The following is a 22,294-nucleotide window of genomic DNA, read 5'->3' as shown; positions in this document are numbered from 1 at the left end:
TGCCCTACACAAAAAAGAGTTCCTGCGCATGCACACATGTGTGTGTGTAGGGAGATACATAGTTCCCTCTGTGTGCATGGTCTGTCTCCCCGTGTACCTGTGTGTGTCCCCCTGTCCCCTTCCTTGTACCCTCCTGGCCCGTTTACATGGAGTCAGACTTGGATTCAGTTGTCTTTGTCAAATGACTCTGGTTTAACTCAATAAATGTTATTCATGAGATATAAACCCTGCCTTCAAGTTGTACAGAGGTTAAATAAAGAAAGATGGATAAGTGAATATTGCTGTTAAGTGGGATGTATTACATTTTGTATCAGAAGTATGTGTAGGTATAGTGACAGAGAAGGAGTAATGGCCCTCCCTGCCTGGGGGTCTGGACGCTCGGGAAGGTTTTTATCTTTTCTTTTCCTCCTTGGCTGGGAGTCATGATAGAAATGTACCAGTAAGATAGTCATTGACTCTATCAATAAACGTTTTTCCATTTTTTGGAAGATTTATTTATTTATGAGAGAGAAAGAAAGTGGGGGGAGGGGCGGGGAGAGAATCTTCCAGCAGACTCCCCGCTGAGCGCAGAACCTTCCATGGGGCTCAGTCCCATGACCCATGAGTTCATGACCTGAGCCAAAACCAAGAGTCAGATGCCCAACTGACTGAGAGCCACCCAGGCTCCCCTAAACATTTTTCCATTTTATGTGAAGAGTATTTCCATAAATACTTTACATACTTTATAGAGTACTTTAAAGTACTTTATAGAATACTTTAAAGAGTATTTACATAAATATACAAAGTAAGATCCTTCTTCTACCACTTGTTAATTATTTGACCTTGGCCAAACCACTTAGCTTCTTTGATTCTGTTTCCTTATCTCTAAAATGAAGATGTACATTATGTGAAATAATGTATTTATGTATCAGTTAATAATATAAAAGGCTAATTCTTGATTGAGCACTTATTACTTATCAATCAGTGTTCCAAATATATTTGTTTTAACTCATTTAACTCTACTAATCTTATATGATTGTATACTGTGTTTATTCCCATTTTACAGATGAGGAAGTTAAGGCAGGAAAGTTAAGTAATTCACTTACTCAGAGTTACTTAGCTACAAATGGCAGAGTTAGGGTTAGAACCTGTGGAGTTCGCACGTGGAATCTGTGCCCTTGACTATTATTACACAGTGTTGCCTCTCAGTCTCTCAGTAATGTATTTAGTGGAATGCCTGACACCTAGTGGATGGCCGTAGGCATAGAGGCAATTTACTTCCTCTTTCTTTAATCAAAAAAAAAAGGGGGGGGGGCAGTGTATCAGGAGAATTACATTTGGCTTAATGAGGGAGTTCCCAATGTGAAAAAAAAAAAACCTCCCCTGGGAGCTAAAAATGTTTTGGCCAATCATATGTCTTCACCAGAGTCTGACTACAATTACTTGGGGTGCATTTGTGCTTGCCAAGAGTGTAAAGTGCGTCACCTACTGATTTTCCTGTAGGAAGTGCTGGTGCCATGAGTTTAGCCACGCTTACTGGTCCTCCACTCCAGAAGAGGGAGAGCGAAGCCTTTGGAGCATGGTTCTCCTGGAGGAAGAGTAGGAGGGACAGCAGAATACTGAACGTTGCTGTTCTGAGGAGCTGCTAGCTGGCATTTCCAACACAGAAAGCGAAAGTGAGGAACTTTTTGAGTCGAGTTTCTCGGTGAACTGAAACTCCCTACTTCAGGGACAGAAGGCACTCCGAATAGCATGCAGAGCCAGTTGATCTGTACCCAGATTTTAATAAATTTGCTCGAGAAATCAGCATCAGCCCTTGTGATACTAGGAAAGAGGGTGTGTTCTTCTAAGGGCATAGTTGGCTTTCCTTTGTTCGAAATGCTTAATATGTTTCAACACTTATTGTGAGGCCCTCTGAAGTCTTTCAGTTGCATAATGCAGTTGTTTAATACTTGAGTTGTTATTAAACAAATTATAAAAGCTACGTGAGAGACCACTGGTCATCACCATAAAGATGGTGCTGAAGATTCGTCAATCGGGTGTCTGCTCTAAGACGCGACCCCACAATCCCACAAAGCAGGTGGACATGCTAGGAAATGAGGTGGGAGATGAGCTCTGATAGTAGTTAAAGGCATGATTACACGGGGCTTACCACCTCTGTCCTGTCCTCCTCAGTGTCCATAGCGGCCACCATCATCTATGCCTACGCCTGGCTGGTTCCTCTCGCACTCTGGGGTTTCCTCATGTGGAGAAACAGCAAAGTTATGAACATCGTTTCCTATTCATTTTTGGAGATTGTGTGCGTCTATGGATATTCACTCTTCATTTATATCCCCACAGCAGTAAGTACCATACTTATTCTGCGTGATGCCCTGGGCTTGTGGAAAATCAGCCAATGACATCATTTCTAGCCCCGCATCGATGGGCACCTGAAATATCCTTTGAATTTAGAAAGTCAGCAGGAGAGGGGATAGGGAGCCAGATGCCTTTGCTGGACCTCAGGCGCTTCGATCTGAAAGCATTCACCTCAGTCTGCGTGTTGGGATGTTTCTCCAGGCTGGGACAGAGAGGCCGGAGTGGGAGGGGGCGCCTGCCTGCTGATGAGCTCAGGGGACTTTATAAACACAGATGCATGGAATGAACCCATGCGTCTCCCAAATGCCTCCAGTAAAGCCCTCCTCTCCCTCCTTTTCTCTCAGGTACTGTGGATCATCCCCCAGAAGGCTGTTCGGTGGATTCTAGTCATGATTGCCCTGGGGATCTCAGGCTCTGTCTTGGCAATGACGTTCTGGCCAGCTGTTCGTGAGGATAACCGGCGCATTGCCCTGGCCACAATTGTGACAATTGTGTTCCTTCACACGCTGCTTTCTGTGGGCTGCTTGGTAATGGTCTCATTCCTGTGATCTTCCTGCATGCTTTAGATAGAAATGCTGAAAGACCTCAAGCTGTTATTCAAAATGATTCCTTTGAAACCAGCTCCATAAAATTAACATTGTTTTAAATAGACTGTCCTAAATGAGAAGTAGTAAATTTAGGAGAATTTGATGGTATTCTCTGGCTTTACCTAATTTCTGAAATTTGGTTATGATTCAGAGTCTGGCTAGAGGAAGTAGAGGTAGTTGAGTGTCTCTAATAGGTTGGGGGGCGGGGCTGGGGGCGAGCTTGGCCTTTGGATGTCTTTGCTGGTTTTCTGCTCATACCTAGAAAGAGTTTTGAAATTTAAAATTTCTTTTCATAGGTGAAAAGCATGAAGATGGAGTCAAATTAGGAAAGGGGAAATATTTTTAAAGTGAATAACGTTTAAAAGAGTCTTAGAGTCTTGTATTTGGGTGTCTTTTTAGGGAAAGCATGTCATTTGAGTTGCACCGGCCCAGAGCAGAGACTGGCTCTGTCACTCACTGGCTATGTGAGGTTGGCCATGGCACCTAACTTCTCTGTATCTGAACATCTTAATCGATAACATGGACATAGTATTTCCTGCCCCAGAGAGTTTTTCTGAATAATGAAATAAAATCTAAATAAAATAAACTTTAAAAATCTAAATAAAAAAATCTAAAATAAAATAGTACATATAAAATATTTAATGTAGAATTTGTCCCATAAATACCTGTAAATTAGGTCCCTTTCCCTTGATCCTAAGGGACATGATTTTCTATTTTCTGTGCACATTGTACACAAAAATTGTAGTCCATGGCCTTAACAAGGCCTGACGCAGGGTTTGAAAGAACTTTGAGTCCAAAAATGTTAAGGTCTCCGATGAAGGGAAAGGACATGCCCACGGGAGGACATCCGCATGACGGATGTCTAGACCCTTGGTTAGGTTTTACAGTTGTGGGAGTAAATATTTCTCTGGCACCATCTGATCTATACGATTTTTGTGTAGACAGCCTGGGTCACGCATAAGATCCTGATACTTGATCATTGAACCAGTCACATAAAAAGGGCCGGGTTCTGAGACACAGAGCCGGTTTACATATACTTTCCTAGTGTCTGAGCTTTAAATTTTTGAGACTTCCAGAAGACTGTTGTTTTGACTCATGGCAGAGTGACACCGTTAATTTTTGGCACTTGGAGCCCCTGGGCTGATCCTTTGTAATGCTGCTGCAACCCTCTGTGACCCTTCTGTCTGCTGAGGAAGAATGTCCTTTCTCACTGTAGCCCTCTCACTGGCATGTCCCCGTGTCTCCCTTGAATTTTCTTCTGTATATATCTAGTTGAGTCATTGATGGAGAGAAGGAGGCAGGAAGAAGCGCTTCTTTGTTTGGTTGCGTAAAAGAATCAAGGGGAGCATGGCACGTCAGACTTGGGATCAGGGAGGAGGGGGTAATGGGTAAGAGTGTTGCTAAGAATCTATTTCATTTCAATCTAGTAGTGTTACTAAGAATCAATCTGTGTGTGGTGGAATTTTTTACCTCTATGCCTGTTCCTCCCTTTTGGGATAAATGACATAGGCAGTGGGACTTAACCTGCCCATCTTGCTGCTCAGGAACTTGCTGGAAGAGAACAATTAGAGGGAAGCAGAAAAAGCCCTGCACTGTGAGCCTAGGCGAGAGTCCTCTTTCTCAGAAACTTGGCTTCTCTGTCACGGACATTCATATTTTGTGGGTTTTTGTGACCCTCAGTGAGATGGCTGTGAGAGCCCTTTATATGCTGTGAAGGGTTCTTCAGATTTAAAGAAGTTACTAGAAGAGTTTCATGTCATCTGAAGCTGCCAGGGCCCTCTGCTGCTCATCCCTCCTGAGTGCCTCAGGAAGGGTGGTGCAAGGCCACACAACTCGAAAGAGTTGGTGCCTCTCGCTGGCATCTTCCTGCCTCTCCAGAATGTCTTTCCCATCATACACTTGGTTGGGAAGTTGGGGAAGACAAGGAGGCAGGAGAGAAGACCTTGCCTGGTTCGCTGCTAAGGAACTCTGGGGAGCCAGGCGCATTAAATGATGGAGCAGAGAGGGAATTGCAGGTGTAGGACCCCTTCTTGGAGGGGAAGCCAGTTTTCTCCTCCTCAAAGAAGGGAACTATTCTATCATCAGGTGTTTAGCCTGGGGTCTCATTCTCCAGCCAGAGATGGCCTCCTTTGTGCTGTTCTGGAGATGTGCAGGCCAAGAGGCTGAAGCAGAGGTGACGGAGAGGGGGTCTGGCTCCAGCTCCCTCACCCCTGCTTTGAAGATTGAGTATGTTCTACACATAACACACAGAGTTCCCGACCGCTCTCCTTTTTTTTTTTTTTTTTAAGGATTTTATTTATTTATTTGACACAGAGAGAGAGAGAGAGAGATCACAAGTAGGCAGAGAAGCAGGCCGGGGGTGGGGTGGGGGGAGCAGGCCCCCTGCTGAGCAGAGATTCCCAATGTGGGGCTCGATCCCAGGACCCCGAGATCATGACCTGAGTCAAAGGCAGGGGCTTAAACCACTGAGCCACCCAGGCACCCCCCACCCACCCCTGCTTTGGTCATTTCCCCTCTCTGGACCACACCTCCTCACTGAGAAAAGGGAACTGCAGGAGCATCTTTACTTTTGCAAAGACTGAATGTTATATGTAACATGAACAACACAAGCCGAACACATGCAAGATGGTTTTTTGTTGCTGTTGTTGTTTTTGAAGATTTTGTTTATTTATTTGTCAGAGAAAGACACAGTGACAGTGGGAACACAAGCAGGGGGACTGTGAGAGGGAGAAGCAGGCTTTCCGATGAGCAGGGAGCCCAATGTGGGGCTTGATCCCAGGACCCTGGGCTCATGACCCGAGCTGAAGGCAGACACTTAACAACTAACTGAGCCACCCAGGCGCCCCAGGATGTTGTTTTATTGAAGGGCAGGGAGAAGAATTGGCAGCAGAGGGGCACCAGCTGACCCAGACAGCTTGGCTTCCCACTCTGCCCTGGGGAGCACGGATTCGCATTTTTGCCTCAGTGTTCTGAAGCATATGCCAGCCCTCTACCTGCTGAGGGCCCCTGGGTACTCACGGCTGTACACCACGTTGGTAGCAGGACACTCCTGGCCAGGATGACTAAGGAAGCCCCAGAGGGTGTTTGATTGGCTGGCGTGTTTGAGCTGCACAAGCCTGTGTTTGCAGGGGTTACTGCTGATAGCGGACTATCCTGTGCCCTCATACTCTGCCAGGTGACACTCCTGGCCTGCCTTCTAGAAAGCCTGATGGTTCATCCTGACACTTCTACAGTGCCTAGATCTAGATGGGGCACATAGGTCAGGTGCCAAATTGCAGGTCACCCACAGAAGAGAAGAATGTTGTCTTGGGGCTGGACACTGCTAGATTGATACCCTAGCTCAGACACAGGGTTGTGTAGCCTTGGGAAAATCTCCATCTCTTTGAGCCTCCACTTGCTCATCTCTGAAATGGGGTTAACATTGCCTGTTACTAATGATCAAGTGCGTGCCTGGTGCACAGAAGGCACTCCCCAGATGGTAACTGTGATTGTTACTAAGGATTTGTGGCATTCTTGAACTAATGAGTTATAGAATTATAGCTGGCCCTTAGAGATCATTTTTTCCAATCCCTTTGTTTTACACATTAGAAAACTGAGGCTCAGAGGGGTAGAGTGACTTTTTCATAGTTATGGTGTGAGTTACTAGCAAAGCCAAGTTTAGACCCTGGCCTCTTGCTCCTTTCTATCTGATGAGGGCCTCCTCCAAGAGCTTGGAAGAAAGGCACAGTTCCTTCACTAGGAGGCGTACTTTGTAGCTCTGTACACCCTCGAGACAGCTGGAGGAGCCCAGCACTGGCAGCACGGCCGCTGTCCCTGACCCCCTTAAGAACTGTTTTTTTCCCACCTCAGAAAGCAAGTGCCAGAACGGGCCCTGGGAAGAAGGCTTTTAGAGCTAATAGGATTCCACTGGGAATGTGATAAGCTAGGGAGGCTCTGCAGCTAGAAACTTGGAAATGGACTGTTGAAGAGTTCACACTGAGTGTGTTGGGGAAAGCTCCAGTGCGTCATCTTGGTGCCCCCTTCTGGCTGATAGAGAGTAGAGCTGTTGAAATGGTTCCTCACTTGGGTTTTTGTCTTTTTATCTTCCTCCTGCCCTGACTCCATGGGGGAAATCGCAAGTGTGCAGTGACCCCTGACTTATTAAGGGATTCCCCTTACTTTGAAGGACCTAGGTATTTTCCTGGGCTAAAGTCCAGATTCTCAGACTTTGAGACAGATCAGAAGATCCTCCTTGGTTTTTTTCCCTCTTCTATCTCCTGATTTTTTTTTAAAGATTTTATTCATTTATTTATTTGAAAGAGAGACAGATAGTGACAGAGATAGAGAGAGCACAAGCAGGGAGGAGAGGGAGAAGCAGGCTCCCCGCTGGGCAGGGAGCCCGATGCAGGGCTCCATCCCAGGACCCTGGAATCATTACCTGAGCCAAAGGCAAATGCTTAGCCCACTGAGCCACCCAGACGCCCCTGCCTCCTGATTTTTGACAGTGAAGTCGTAGAGGGTGAATGGAATCACTTATCAGACCTTTCTTTTCCAAGCTGGAGAATTATGAGGTCAGGCCTGCCTGGCACTTTCTTGTAAAGGTCTTTACCAAGAGCCAGCTGGTTTAGCAGCAATCTGTTGTGCCTCGGTTCTCTTGAGTTTCGGTTATTTACATCATGGGCCAGGCCCTGAGTGAGAGGCTGGTGACATAGGGACAGGAAGGATACTGTCTTTGCCCTGGAAGAGAGACTGTGTAAGGTAGCGATGAAGAGGCTGAACCTTGGAGTCAGAAAGACCCGACTCTCCCACTCACTAGCCATGTGCGCCGGATTGAATGACAGCCTCTCTGTGCCTCCGTTTCTCGTTTGTCAAGGAGGATAATCATAGCAGCCTGACAGGGTTCTTATGCGGGTTCTGATGCAGATTAAGTCCTAGGCAGGAAGTAGCCAATAAACAGTGGCTACATTTTATTTATTTATTTATTTATTTATTTATTTATTTATTTTTTAAGATTTTTATCCATTTATTTGACAGACAGAGATCACAAGTAGGCAGTCACAAGTAGGCAGAGAGGCAGGCAGAGAGAGAGAGGAGGAAGCAGGCTCTCCTCCTCTCCATCGAGCCCGATGCAGGGCTCGATCCCAGGACCCTGGGATCATGACCTGAGCTGAAGGCAGAGGCTTTAACCCACTGAGCCACCCAGGTGCCCCAGTGGCTACATTTTAAAAAATTAACTCTGAGTAAGTGAGATGGACAGAAACAGAGTCGCTTGTGGTTCTGTGGGATGACAAGCATGGCAGAGGGAAACATAGGGGCCATGACAAATACTCTTAGCATGGAGTCTAGAACACTTGAGCAGACTGTTGTGGTTTAACTGCCTGCATGCATTTCCTTTTCCTGCAGGCATACTTTTTTGATGCGCCAGAGATGGACCACCTCCCAACAGCTACAGTTGCTCCAAACCAAACAGTTGCGGCAGCCAAGTAGCTAAAGAGGAAAGTAAGAGACTGTATTATTGTTTCTTTCCTTTTTTTTTTTTTTTGAGGTTTGGTACAGTAACAAATGGGCAAGTGTGTCACTTCCAAAATTGTTAACATCAGGAACCAAGAGGGCCAGACCCTTTTGTCTTTCCGTACGATTCACTATGGTGTTTGGGCACAAGCATGTCTGTATCTACGCAGCCCGCCACCCGGAGTCCTCCGTTGTGAAATCCGCATGGTCCTGGCGTGATAGATTTGGGAGATGTGAGCTCTTAGCTTTTTCACTGGAGGAGCTCCTGCCTTTTGGCCCCAACATCCCCTCTCCTCTGCGCTCTGTCCTCTTCCCAGGAGCAGAGTATGGTTTGTTCTATTTGGGTACACTCCTGGTGGTTTTCCTAGTTTCCCTGTGACTTCTCAACCTGGCCTCAGACCCTGAGTGTGACTTCTCTTGAATTACTCATAGGGTTCCCAAAGCCTCCCAATGCTCATGGCTGATTTGCTCTCTGGCCTCTTGGATGATTCTGTTTCACTGGTTGGCTCAGTAGGTCTGCGTCCTGGAAGAAGAGACAAATCCTCCATGGTTTATTCCTTGCCTCCCTGTTCCTGATCCTCAGTGTACCAAGGCTGCGGCCATGCTGAACTTCTTGCCATTACCAGAACAGACATGCCCTTGCACTTGCCATTCCAGATATCTGAGTATTCCCTCTATTCCAGCAGTCATCACTTTCCTTGTGATCCTGTGACATCTTGTATTATACATTGCTGTTAATGGTGCTGGAAGCACGAATTCTTCACTGTCTGTGTGTCCATCTGCATAGTCATTTGTTCATTCATTGATTCATTTGTCCTCCATGGACTGGTATGCCTCTCCAGTTCAACTCAGCAACGTGAGAACAAGAAATGGATATTATCCTGCATCTTTGTTGCCCATTACAAGACCTGGTATATAGGGAGTGCTTAGTAAATGTTTGTGCAGTGAATGAATGAAGCCACACTCTGCACATGATCTCCCTGCCCATGGAGAACCTCTAGTCTGTTTTGTAATCACAGGGTGACCTTCTCCTTTCCCAGAGCAACAGGGTGTGGTGCGAAGACCAGGGCCTTTGCAGTCAAGTGGAACAAAAATGAAATCCTGGCCTCACCACGTACTACCAGTGTACCTGGGACAAGGAGCTTACTGTCTCTGAGCTTCAACCAACGTAACTGTCACAGAAGGATGATACAACCTATACTAGATTAGAGATCATGTTTATAAAAGCTCCTGGCTCATAGTTAAGATGCTCAATGACAGAATCAAGCTACTGGCCCTCTGAGAGTGGGTCTGTATTTGTGTTGAAATTTGGTGGTTCTCATAGACTTTACCTTGACCCTTTATTTCCTTTTTGTAAAACCAAATGGATTTTCCTTCTTAGTTGAGGAATTTGGGTTGTAGGCCTTGCAAGTTGACAAGATATTGCCAAAGACACCTCTGGCCATCTTGATGGTAAGACAGTTGCCCTGGCCAATGGAATGCCTAAGGAACTATTGTAAATGTCACAGCCCACCTTCCCCTCTTCCCTTCTTCACATGGGGATGTGATGATGTCAGAATCAAAGGTCAGAGTCCTTGGAGACAGGGTGGGCTCTTCTCTCCTTTTTACCATAAAGAGGCTGAGGCCAAGAGAGAACAGTGCCTTGTCCAAGGCCATCCCAGAGTTTTGTGGCAAACTAACATGAGTATATCACATTCCATTCTACAAAATACCATCTAGATCACTCTCTCTTTGTCCGCTGTTAGCAGCCTTACTGACCCCATCGTATAGATAAGGAAGCTGAACTTAAGAAGTTTGAGTTGACTAAGATCACCTGCCTCTTTTTTTTTTTTAAGATCTTATTTATTTATTTATTTATTTGACAGAGAGAGAGAGAACAAATAGGCAGAGAAGCAGGCAGAGAGAGAGAGAGAGGAGGAAGCAGGCTCCCCGCTGAGCAGAGAGCCCGATTCGAGACTTGATCCCAGGGCCCTGAGATCATGACCTGAGCCGAAGGCAGAGGCTTAACCCACTGAGCCACCGAGGTGCCCAATCACCTGTCTCTTAAAAGGCACAGCTGGGACTCAAACCCAGGTATTTTGGAGCCATTTCTTGAGGTTTTTCCACTTTCCCACTTTTAAAGCTGATGTTCTTTTTACCCCTAAAATTTGCAGGCTCTCACTCCTGGACTTTCGCATCTTTTTTGAACCCTCCTTTGCTTCTCTAGAGATGCTTCAGTTCAGTTCAGAGAATCCATACTTATTGGATTGCACAACCTCCCAGGAATTTGAGGGCTGTATTAATTATCTATTGCTGCCTAACAGTGTTACCTCAAACCTAGCACCTTAAACAATGCCCATTTATTAGTTCAGTTTCTGTGGCTCAGGAGTCTGGGCATAGCTTAGCTGGGTTCTCTCCTTCAGGTTCTCTTACAAGGCTGAACTCAGAGTGTTGGCCTGGGCTGGGGCCTCATCTGAAAGCTCGACTGAAAGGATCTTCCTCCAGGCTTACCAGGTTGTTGGCAAAATTCACGTCCTTGTGGTCTGTTAGACTGAGGGTGCTCCTTACTAAGTGTCACCTGGAGGCTGTCCCCAGTTCCTTGCCACATAGGATGGCTGACATCATCAAAGCCATAAGTGGAGATAACAGACAGTCTATTAGGAAGACAGAGATAATGTAAAGTAATCGTGGAAGTGATATCTATCAATTTTCCTATATTCTTTTGATGAGATGCAAGTTATAAGTTTTGCTCACACTCAGTGGGAGGGGATTACCCAAAGACATGAGTACGTGGAGGCAGGGATCATTAGAGGGCATTTTTCACTTGATCTTAGCCGAAAGGCCGAGAAGCGATAGGAGGGCATTTTTATTTTACACTATTTTTCAGCTTTATTATGGTATCATTAACAAGAAAATTGTAAGTTACTTAAAGTATAGGTTGTGATGATTTGATCTACATGTCCATTGTGTGGAGGCCATTGTGTAGTCTGTCTGCCATAAGCACACACCCTAGTAATATGTATGTATTTGAAATATTTACATTGTTGTCAATCCATATAGTAACTATTAAAGCTTAATTTTTTATTTTTTGATGAAAAATAAATATTAATAGAAGTTCTAAATTTTTCTTCCATTACCTCAGTGGGTGATTTTTACAGTCCATTGCCTTAGAATGAGCATATGGTAGCTTGTTTGCCTTATGGTTTGATTGTCTACATACTTGTTAAGCTCCTCCTGCAGATGGATTTCATTGACAGTTAGCAGAGAAGGCCCTGGGGCAAGGTAGGTCTCTTCCTGAGATTGAGGTCCATGGGAAAGGGATTAAGTCTGATTGGACTTGAACTCCCCAGTGCTTGGCCTAGCACAGACAGAGCAAGTGCTCAATTAATGTTGGGTGGCTGGAGGTGACCCAAGGAGGTGGTTACCTTAATTTGCAAAATTAAGGAAAGGGGGGGATGTGGGCTTTTATCAGAGGTGTCTTGGCTCACGGAGCCCTCATTTACTCTTTCACTCAGCATTTACTTGAGGCTGTTCTGTGGCCTCCGTGGTCCAGAAACTGGAGACCTAGAAAGTCAAATACAGTCAGCCTTGGGGAGCCTTGGTCCATGGGTAAAACAGCTAAACAGATAATAAACAGACAGTGTTTGTAGAGACATGCCAGACCCAAATTGTGAATTGATGAGCTTGGTGGGAGCACAGAAGCTGTGACTCACTGGCCTGAGGGAAGGCTTCATAGAATAGGTCTTGTTTGAGCTGGACCCTGAAGGTTGGGCAGAAGCAGTCAGTTACCAATTTTTCTGAAGAGAGTAGTTAGCTTCTCATGGCATTTGGGAAGGTGAAGTCTTAGGTTCATTGGGACACAGTGATGTGATGTGGGCTCATATCCCTGGGAACAAGAAAATCTGAGCCCAGCTGGAGGACAGAGGTTGTGCCCACAGTAGCAGCCATTGCTTGGGTCTCTCTTGGCCAAAAATACCTGACATTGACCTAGGGAGGGCCTCTTTCAGGCTTCTCCTATGTTAGAACTCAAGTTTCTTCCTTGCATTTTGTTATGAAGGCTCCAGGCCAGTGGCCCATGTACTCTAAACCTTCAGAGAGTCAGAAGCTGGCGTTTGAGAAAAGCCTGGTCCTGCAGGCCTTTGCAGACCTCCCATCCTGATTTCTATAGATTTGACACCTTTGGGCTTTGCTCAGATCTATAAACTTGGGCATCAGTGTCTCCGTTCGGGTGTCGGGTCTCCAAATGAGATAGTGATGAAGAGTTTCTTTGGAGCTTCCGTGGCAGAAGCATCAATCGCTTTGCCAACGAGGGCTGTCCAGAGCCCCAGGCTCTGCGGATTTATGAGCTGCCTGCGCCTTCTTCTGTAATCTCTAGACTCCCAGCTTTCACTGAAAAAGAATGGCTTCTAATCTCACAGATAACCTTCCTCATGTAAATCTGCACACTGGAGGGCTTAGCCTGGCACGGATTACTAGGAGAACATCCACCCCTTCTCTCCCTGGAAACTTGGGATCACAGAGGAGCCTCCAATGACTTACGATCAGGGAAACTACCCCTATATAAATCATAGAGATATTACAGAGAATATCTGGCTTGCTTCTTCCCTCTTTTCCTTCCTTTCTAAAAATTATTTATTTATTTATTTATTTATTTTAAAGATTTTATTCATTTATTTGACAGAGATCGCAAGTAGGCTCCCCACAGAGCAGAGAGCTCGATGCAGGGCCCAATCCCAGGACCCCGGGATCATGACCTGAGCCGAAGGCAGAGGCTTTAACCCACTGAACTACCCAGGCGCCCCATACTTCCTTTTTTTTTAAATTAAATTATCACCTGAGGGCCAGTGCCATTTCTTCTCTGAGCCAAGACCCTAGGGAAGCCTGGAAACTGTGCCTTGGGAGTCTTACTTTGGCTTGTGGGATGGGGTATCTGAAAGATGGCATTTGTATTGGGGCTGCCTTCCCAGGAGCTGTGACAAGTGGGTCTGTCTGGAGGAGGGTGGCCAGCAGGTAATTACACTGTAGTGTGATCGGGCTTTAGTAAGAGATGAGCAAAGGGCCTTAGAAGATTTCTTTGTAATTAAAAAACCCTCCTGATTTGATACACAGGGTTTATGTGCAATTATCCTTTCACTCACTCCTGTTAAGAGTGTTCATATTATAAGCCAAAGCTACAAACCCTTTTACTATGTTTATACACATCAATTCTTTTATTCTGAAATCAGTTTTAACTCAATGCTATAATCCTCTTTAACAGAGCATCCAGACTGTATGACTTACCACCATGACTAAAGCTGTTTTCCACCAGCCCCTTCTTGTTCACACCACATCTGAGATGTCCCTGCCCAGAGAGCCCAGTTTCAGTGTCTGTGCTGTTTCTCCATCAGTTTTCTTCCTGGTTCTCTTTGAAGTCAATCGGAAGAACCCGGGTTAGAGAGTGGGTCAGCACAGTAACATTTTTTTAAAAGGGAGAGAGGGAGAGAGAGAGCACAAGCAGGGGGAGAGGCAGAGGGAGAAAACAAAGCAGGCTCCCCACTGAGCACAGAGCCCAGTGCAAAACTCGATCCCAGGACCCTGGAATCATGAGCTGAGCCAAAGGCAGATGCTTAACCAACTGAGCCACCCAGGCACACAACACAGTAACTTTTTATTCTTGCTTAAACTTATTTAGTGCAAAGTTTTTACACATAGACAAAAGCAGAGTGAATAGTATAGTGAATGTCCATGTACCCATTGCTTACTTTGCACAGTTGTCAACTCACAGCCAACTTTATTTCACCCATCTCTACCCCCATATTATTTTGAAGCACATCTAAGATTAATACCCCATATTATTATTATTATTTTAAAGATTCCATTCATTTATTTGACAGAGAGAGAGATCACAAGTAGTCAGAGAGGCAGGCAGAGAGAGAGGAGGAAGCAGGCTCCCTGCTGAGCAGAGATCCCAATGCGGGGCTCAATCCCAGGACCCTGAGATCATGACCTGAGCTGAAGGCAGAGCCTTTAACCCACTGAGCCACCCAGATGCCCCACCCTTTATTATTTTTAAGCACATTTAAGCACATGTATTATTTGATCCATAAATATTTAAATCCTGGATCTATAAAAGACACTTTTAAACTTTTAAAAACATAACTGTAATACCACAGTCACAGCTAAAAAAAATTGTATCTTCTAAATACAGGCATACCTTGTGTTACTGAGCTTTGCTTATTGCGCTCCACAGATACTATGTGTGTCTTTGTTTTTTGTTTTTTGTTTTGTTTTTACAAATTGAAGGTTTGTGGAAGTCCTGTGTTGAGCTGAGTCTATCAGCACCCTTTTCCCAAAAGCAGTTGCTTACTTTGTGTCTCTGTGTTACATTTTGGTAATGCTTGCAATATTTTAAACTGTTTCATTATTAATATGTTTCTTATGGTGATCTGTGATCACAGGTCTTTGGTGTGACTGTTGTAATTATTTTGTGGTGCTATAATCTGTACCCATATGTAAGATGGTAAACTTCATAAAGGTTATGTGTGTTCTGATGGCTCCACTAACCGACCATTCCCCTGTCTCTCTCCCTCTCCTCGGGCTTCCCTATTAAAAAATTGTAATATTGAAAATGAGCCAATTAATAGCTCAACAGTGACCTCTGAGTGTTCAAATAAAAAGAGTCACACATCGCTCACTTTAAATCAAAAGCTAGAGATGACTAAGCTTAGTGAGGAAGGATGTCGAAAGCCAAGACAGACTGAAAGCGAGGCCTCTTGCACCAAACAGCTAAGTTGCAAAAGCAAAGGAAAAGTTCCTGCAGGAAACTGAGAGTGCTGCTCCAGGGGACACACGGATGATAAGAAAGTGGAACAGCCTTACTGCCGACGTGGAGAGTGTGTGAGCCGCCGGGATAGAAGAGCAAAGCAGCCACCACATTCCCTTAAGGCAAGCCTGACCCGGAGCAAGGCCCGAGCCCTCCTCCATTCTGTGAAGGCTGAGTGGGGTGAGGAAGCTGCAGAAGGAAGGTTGGAAGCAGCAGAGGTGGGTTCGTGAGGTTTAGGGAAAGAAGCCGCCTCCATAACTTGGAAGTGCAGGGTGAAGCAGCCAGTGCCCGTGTAGACACCGCAGCTGGTGATCCGGAAGCTCCGGCTCCGATCATTCATGAAGGTGGATGCACTGAACAACAGATGTTCAGTGTAGACGGAGCAGCCTTCTGTCGGGAGAAGATGCCCTGTGAGACATCCACAGCTGTAGTCAGCGCCTGGCTTCAAAGCCTCAAAGGCCAGGCTGACTCGAGTGAGAGAGGCTCATGCAGCTCGTGACTTTATGTTAAAGCTGGTGCCCATTTGCCATTCATAAAGCTCCAGGACCCTCAAGAATTTTGCTCAATCTATACTTTCTGTGCTGTGTAAACAGAACAACAAAGCCTGGATGACCGCATACTTGTTTACAAGATGGTTTACTGAGTATTTTAAGCCCCCTGTTGAGACCTCCTCAGAAAAAAAGATTCCTTTCAAAATATTCCTGCTCACTGACAGTAGTACATCTGGTCACCCAAGAGCCCTGATGGAGACGGACGAGGTAAGTGTTCGAATCCCTCTGACACAGCATCTGTTCTGCAGCCCATGGATCACGGAGTCATTCCAGCCTTCTGATTAAGGAATTCGGTTCATAAGACTGTCACTGCCATAGTGATTCCTCTGGTGGCTCTGGGCAAAGTGAAATAAAAACCTTCCAGAAAGGATTCACCATCCTAGAACATCCGTGATTCATGGGAAGAGGTCAGGATAGCATCATGAGCAGGAGTTTGGAAGAAGTTGGTTCCAGCCCTCATGGGTGACTCTGAGGGGTCAGGACGTCAGGGAGGAAGTGACTGCAGATGGGGCGGAAGGAGCAAGAGAGCGGGAAGCGAGGCTGAAGGTGGGACTGCGCGGCCGCCCTCTCAGGGTAAAACTTGAGGGTGAGCAGTTGCTTCTTACAGATGAACAAAGAAGGTGGTTTCCTGGGAGGGAATCTACTCCCGGTGAAGATGTCATGAAGGTGGTTGAAATGACATCAGAGGTTCACAATATCACAGAAACTTGGTTCATGTAGCAGCAGCAGGGTCTCATAGAATTGACTCCAATTTTGAAAGTTCTACTGTGGGTAAAATGCTATCAAACGGTATCATGTGCTACAGAGAAATTTGTGAAAATAATCAATCCATGTGGCAAACCTCATTGCCGTCTTATGAGAAATTGCTGCATCCAGCCTTCAGCACCCACCACCCTGATCAGTCGGCAGCCATCAACATTGAGGCAGGACCCTCCCCCAGTAAAAAGATCATGACTCGCTGGAAGCTGATATGATGCTTAACATTTTTTTTTTAGCCATAAAGTATTTTTTAATTAAACTATTTACATTTTGGGATGCCTGGGTGGCTTAGTCAGTTAAGCATCTGCCTTTTGGCTCAGGTCATGATCCCAGGGTCCTAGGATCAAGTCCCACATTGGGCTCCCTGCTCAGCAGAGAGCTTGCTTCCCTCTCTGCTCCTCTCCCCTGTTCATGCTCACTCTGACTCTGACAAATTATGTCAGAGAAAAAACTATGTCCATTTTTCAGACAATGCTATTGCACACTTAGTAGACTCTGGTATAGTATAAACATGACTTTTATATGCCCTGGCAAACCAAAAAGTTCATGTATTCACTTTATTGTGGTATCCACTTTATTGCCTTGCTCTGGAGTGTCTCCCCAATCTCTTTGAGGCATCATATGTACTTCAGTGTTTGAATTTCACCTTGCAGTTTGTTGATGTATCTCTTAAGTGTTTTTTAAATGGTAGGTAGATTCCTACTCCATTCTCCCCCCTTTCCCTTTCCCATATATTTGTTGAAGAATTATTTATCCTATAGTTTTTCACTATCTGGATTTTGCTGATTGTATTTCTATGGTGTTGTTTATCATGTTGCTTTGCCTTTGTTTTCTGTAAAGTGGTGGTTGTATCCAAAGATTTGGTCAGAGTCAGCCTTGGTTGGTTGGTTAGTTGGTTGTTTGGTTTTGGCAGGACTACTTGATATGTGGTGTTAAATGCTTTCACCCGGGCGCCCGGGTGGCTCAGTGGGTTAAGCCGCTGCCTTCGGCTCAGGTCATGATCTCAGGGTCCTGGGATCGAGTCCCGCATCGGGCTCTCTGCTCAGCAGGGAGCCTGCTTCCCCCTCTCTCTCTCTGCCTGCTTCTCTATCTACTTGTGATTTCTCTCTGTCAAATAAATAAATAAAATCTTTAAAAAAAAAAAATAAATGCTTTCACCCATAAACTCATAATATGTAACTATCTTTTGCTTTTTGATATTTAAAGTAATTAAGCGATGCCTACATGTGTTAAATCATTAGGGTTTTCAAAATGGTGATATTTCAGTTCTATCTTTGTTTCTTTCTTTATTAATTAGAATACTTCTTTCATAAAAACTTCCCTTTATCTACTATTTGGCTCAGCAGTGATGTAATTCCTGGAGAAAAGCAGGATAAATGATTCTTTTGCTTTTTTTCCCACCTACTTTCAAACTAGTAGTTGGCTTGCTAGCACTCAGCAACAATGACGAGTTAGTTTCAGTCCATTGCAAGTATTATGCTTACCAATATTCAAGTTGTCCCTTCTTTGGCTAATGGGAAGCTCTTCAAATTTGCTCAAGTCCTGTTGGCATAGCCCTAAGAATCTCTGGTAAATGTGTTATTATCTGTTAAACAAAATTTTCCAGGCTTTTCCAGGCTCATCTTGAACATTTCCTGTCCCAGATCCAGACTGAGTCATTTCTTGAAGGAGTCTTGGTTCTGTTCATTAGGGAGATAGTCATACCAGGTCACAATCTGGACGCTAGCAGTACTCATTGCCATTGGGTTGTTTTTTCACAGGCCTTTTCACTGTTCAGAGTCAGGAAATATATGTGTTGTGTGCTTGATTCCTTTTTTAAAGGAAATGCAATGTGGGTTCATACTCATACTTTGAATTCTTATTTAGCACTACAGAGTTTTTTCTAAATTGCTTTTATCTTATATCTGTATCTCCTTTCTTACCTCCTGGGAATCTCACTTTACAACAATACCAGCAGAGATAGAATTGGGCTAGCACATAAGTACCTAATTGTTTTATCCAGGCACTAGCAACAGTCCAATAATAACAACAACAGCACTCCCATTAATTACTGGAAACATTGCTTTAAAATCTTTTAAGGCTTTTTTTTTTTTTTTTTAAGGTTTTTAAGTTCTGGAATTCCCCTTCCTGGCTTGTTTACTTGGAAGCCCACTATTTATTTTTCAGGATGCACTTCAGATAGCCTGTCCTTGGGGAAGTTTAAATTACTTACTCCTAAAGCTCTTTGTATGTTCCTCTGTTAGAGCAATTCTCTTATTCACAGGGACACAGACTGGGAATCCCTAGAAAGGGAAGATTTATTGACCAGTATAGCTGCAGCATCCCACAGGCTTTGGGGAAAGCTTGATTTTGAACTTGACAGTTCATAGACCCATCACATGCACACGTGCTTTGTTCTTTTGCCTGGTGATTTGAAAACTTTTTACTTGTTTGTTCATTGAGAGCCTACCCTTGGCCACCATTTGCTGGGTCACTGGGGTCAACAGTGGAGATTGGACTTTCCCTTCCCAGATTTTACACCCCATTTTCTATCTCAGGTTTCAGATAGACTAGAAGGCCCTGCTAAATTAAAAAGGGAACCCTAACTTGGGGAACTTTGGGTTTGAACACCCCCGATCAGGCTTGGGTGCAGGGGTGCCACCACGAAGAGGGCTCAGGGCTGGCCTGGGTCACAGTAGGGCCACCCAACATGCGGAGCCTGAAGTGGCCAGGAATCGGGTTGTAGGTAGGCAAGAGGCAGGGGAGCTCTGGCTAATGGTGGCATTAGGGACCAAGTCTGGCACAAAGGACAGTGTCATCTTACTCACCACCCTCTGGGCTAAGCCCCAGGAATCCCCAGCCTCTGTCAGGCTACCTACTAAAGGTTGGCAGCCGGGCAAGAGAAATTTTCTGTCTTGAATCCCTCCTCTGGTCTTGACATTAATTTGGAACAGACAGCTAGAGAGATGAGAGAAAAAGAGCATGTTTATGAAAATAAAATCTTCAGTGCCTGCCCTGTGGGCTTGTTTGTCTCTACCTTTATTTAGCATTTCAGAAGCCCGAGCTAATGTTTACCAGAAGGGGAGGAAGGACTGTTAGTTCTTCCAGTCCAGCAAACTGCAGCATTCATGCTTCTCCAACCACTTTTCACAGATATATTGTTGACAACATTTCCCTTTTCTAGAGCCGGGACATTGAGGCAGATACCGCCCTCTTAGGCCCACCTTCCTAGTTGTGATCCTACCCCCGAGGGTAGTAGGAGGCCTGGCACATTCTCTTAGGTTGGAGGCCATTTATTAGGAAACGGCCTCTCTGCCACATTTCTTAATCCCCACCCTGGATTTAACTATATCTAGGACCTCTTCCCAAATTTTCATCTATTGCAAGTCGCCAGCTAGGTGTACCAACAGATGATTCAAATTCATTATGTTCAAGACTAAACCCATCTCCCACGCAACCAGATCCTTCTTATATTTTCCTGTCTCCGTAAATGGCACGACCATCCACATTGCCCCTGACTTTAGACTAGGTTAGGTTCTTTATTATACTGTCTCACAGTACCTCACAATTACAATTACATAAGTAATATGTTATGTATATGTTTACCCGGTAGTTTCCACTGCCAGACTGTGTAACTTCCTTGAGAGTTGGGACCATGGTGCTTTATTCATCATGGTACTCCAGTGCCCAACCCATCTGACACATGAGTCCTCAATCACTATTTGTTGGAATAATTAAGAAATCCACCTGGTCACCCTAGAAACCTCATCATCAATGTAGAATCCCCCTTCTAACCTTCAGTATCTTACCTCTCCGTACAACTTGTCTATTCTACCCCTGAAATGTTTCTCAGGTCTGTCCTATTAGTACTATGCCTGATGTTCCTGGTGTTCAGGACCCAATCATCTCACATTTGGACTATGATAGTAACTTGGTGGGATTCTCTATCTCTTTTCTTTTCTTTCTTCCAATCTATCCTATGCCTAGCCAAAGCACTTTTCAAAAAATTATAAAACTGTGTCACTTAAGAACTTTCTTTTCTTCTTCTTCTTCTTCTTCTTCTTTTTTTTTCTTTTTGGCCTCTGATCGTCTAAAAGACAAAATCTACACTCCCTGCAGGATCAATCCCTAATCGGTTTGTCCTACATCATATCCTGCCATTGTCCCCTGCACAACCTCGTGCTTCAGCAACCAGTTTTCAAATATTTTCATGTCCCTCCATATTTACTTTATTCCTCCTCTAGCACCTAACACAGCTGTTACAAAGAAGGGAGACAAAGAAGGATGGGAGAAGGTAGCTATGGGATCTGGCAGAGGAAAATCACTGGTTTTCTAACGTAACAGAGGAAAACTTTAAAATGTCGTCTCCCCTCCCATAATAAGTCTTCTTGGAGTTGGTGACTCTGGGCTCCAGGTTGTCTGGTATTGAAGCTATACCTCTGAACATAAACAAGTACCCTTCCCTACAGTTTAGGTCCTTTCTAAATATTGGGGGGGGTGTCTTTTTCTTTCTTTATTATTATAATTTTTTTAATGTTATGTTAGTCACCATACAGTACATTATTAGTTTTTGGTGCAGTGTTCCATGATTCATTGTTTGCATATAACACCCAGTTCTCCATGCAGTCCATGCCTTCCTTAATACCCATCACCGGGCTCACCCAACCCCCACACCCCCAAAACCCTCAGTTTGATTCCCGGAGTCCATAGTCTCTCGTGGTTTGTCCCCCTCTCTGATTTACCCCCCTTCATTTTCCCCTTCCTTCTCCTGATGTCCTCCATGTTATGCCTTATGTTCCACAAGTAAGTGAAACCATATGATAATTGTCTTCCTGTGTTGAGCTTACTTCACTCAGCATAATCTCCTCCAGTCCCATCCATGTCGATGCAAATGGTGGGTATTCATCCTTTCTGATGGCTGAGTAATAGTCCATTGTAATATCCAATAGGATATTACACTTTTTCTTAAAAGTGACTCTTTTTGTTTTTCAGTTCTCTTTTCTGTTTTTTGAAGTGTGGTTCTTTGGGACATGGCATCTACTGCAGGGAAGCAAGCCCGTGGGAAAACTGATGGCATGGCCCACCCTCTGGCAGCTGTAAGGTGCCACGCTGAAGTCTCATCACCCAATTTAACAAATAGTAACTAAATGTTGTTCAGTCCTTGTGTCTTTCGGCTCTTCTTTCTCACCTGTCTGTTATCGTTGTAACTATGCACCGATTTAGGACAAAATACAAGGGAACGTGGTAGGTGTGCCTGCCATCTGCCTCTCGCTGTCCTAGGACGCCCTTAACACGTGAAATGGATCCATCCTAACGTCTGATGACTTTCTTCGGAATTGTATACAGATGATCCTCTAAGGTGATCCTCTTTTCTCCTGTGCTTGCCATCGTAAACTGACTGAACTGTATGAACTTTGGTTTGGATTCATTGGGAGCCCGAACAATTTGTCTGTGGTGACTTGACACTGGGCAACTGAACCTGATTGTTGCAAAATAAATACCTCATAGAATGTCTGTCTGCATTTCATGACTTTGACCTCGAGTTCTTCCTTGATGTTTTATCTTTAGCATGCTGGAAGCTGCTGTAAATCTGGATTTATTTAATGAGATGTGGGGATTAAAGTGGACATCAGAATTTTTCTTCCTGTAAGTATGGAACAGAGTGTTGAAAGAACTTGCTCCCTTATAACATATTTCAACACAGAGATTTTAGAAAAAAATTTCTAGGGCACTTTGAGCACCTCTTCATGGTGGCATGACTCCTGGCTATAGTGCATTAAAGGGAGAAACAAGTGACAGTTCAGTTACTTTAT

At 44.6% G+C, this 22,294-nt stretch overlaps 1 protein-coding gene across 3 annotated transcripts in view; it reads left to right on the top strand.

Annotated features, from left to right (window-relative positions):
* Positions 1 to 21,995, top strand: part of YIPF1 (Yip1 domain family member 1) — a 39,037-nt gene extending 17,042 nt beyond the window's left edge. For 2 of the 3 annotated variants that reach the window (XM_059135688.1, XM_059135690.1), the window contains 4 exons: positions 2,155 to 2,321; positions 2,679 to 2,861; positions 8,304 to 8,399; positions 21,474 to 21,995. In XM_059135688.1, coding sequence (XP_058991671.1) covers positions 2,155 to 2,321; positions 2,679 to 2,861; positions 8,304 to 8,387 — 434 coding nt within the window. In that variant the 3' untranslated portion in view covers positions 8,388 to 8,399; positions 21,474 to 21,995. Of the gene's footprint in view, positions 1 to 2,154; positions 2,322 to 2,678; positions 2,862 to 8,303; positions 8,400 to 21,453 lie in introns of all 3 variants that reach the window. The other variant, XM_059135691.1, reaches the window with a different exon arrangement.
* The last annotated feature ends 299 nt before the right edge of the window (positions 21,996 to 22,294 follow it).

The sequence above is a fragment of the Mustela lutreola genome, chromosome 10 (assembly GCF_030435805.1).
Source record: "Mustela lutreola isolate mMusLut2 chromosome 10, mMusLut2.pri, whole genome shotgun sequence".
Taxonomy (NCBI): domain Eukaryota; kingdom Metazoa; phylum Chordata; class Mammalia; order Carnivora; family Mustelidae; genus Mustela; species Mustela lutreola.
Note: the sequence above shows the minus strand (reverse complement) of the source record. Positions and strands in the feature narration are given on the sequence as shown.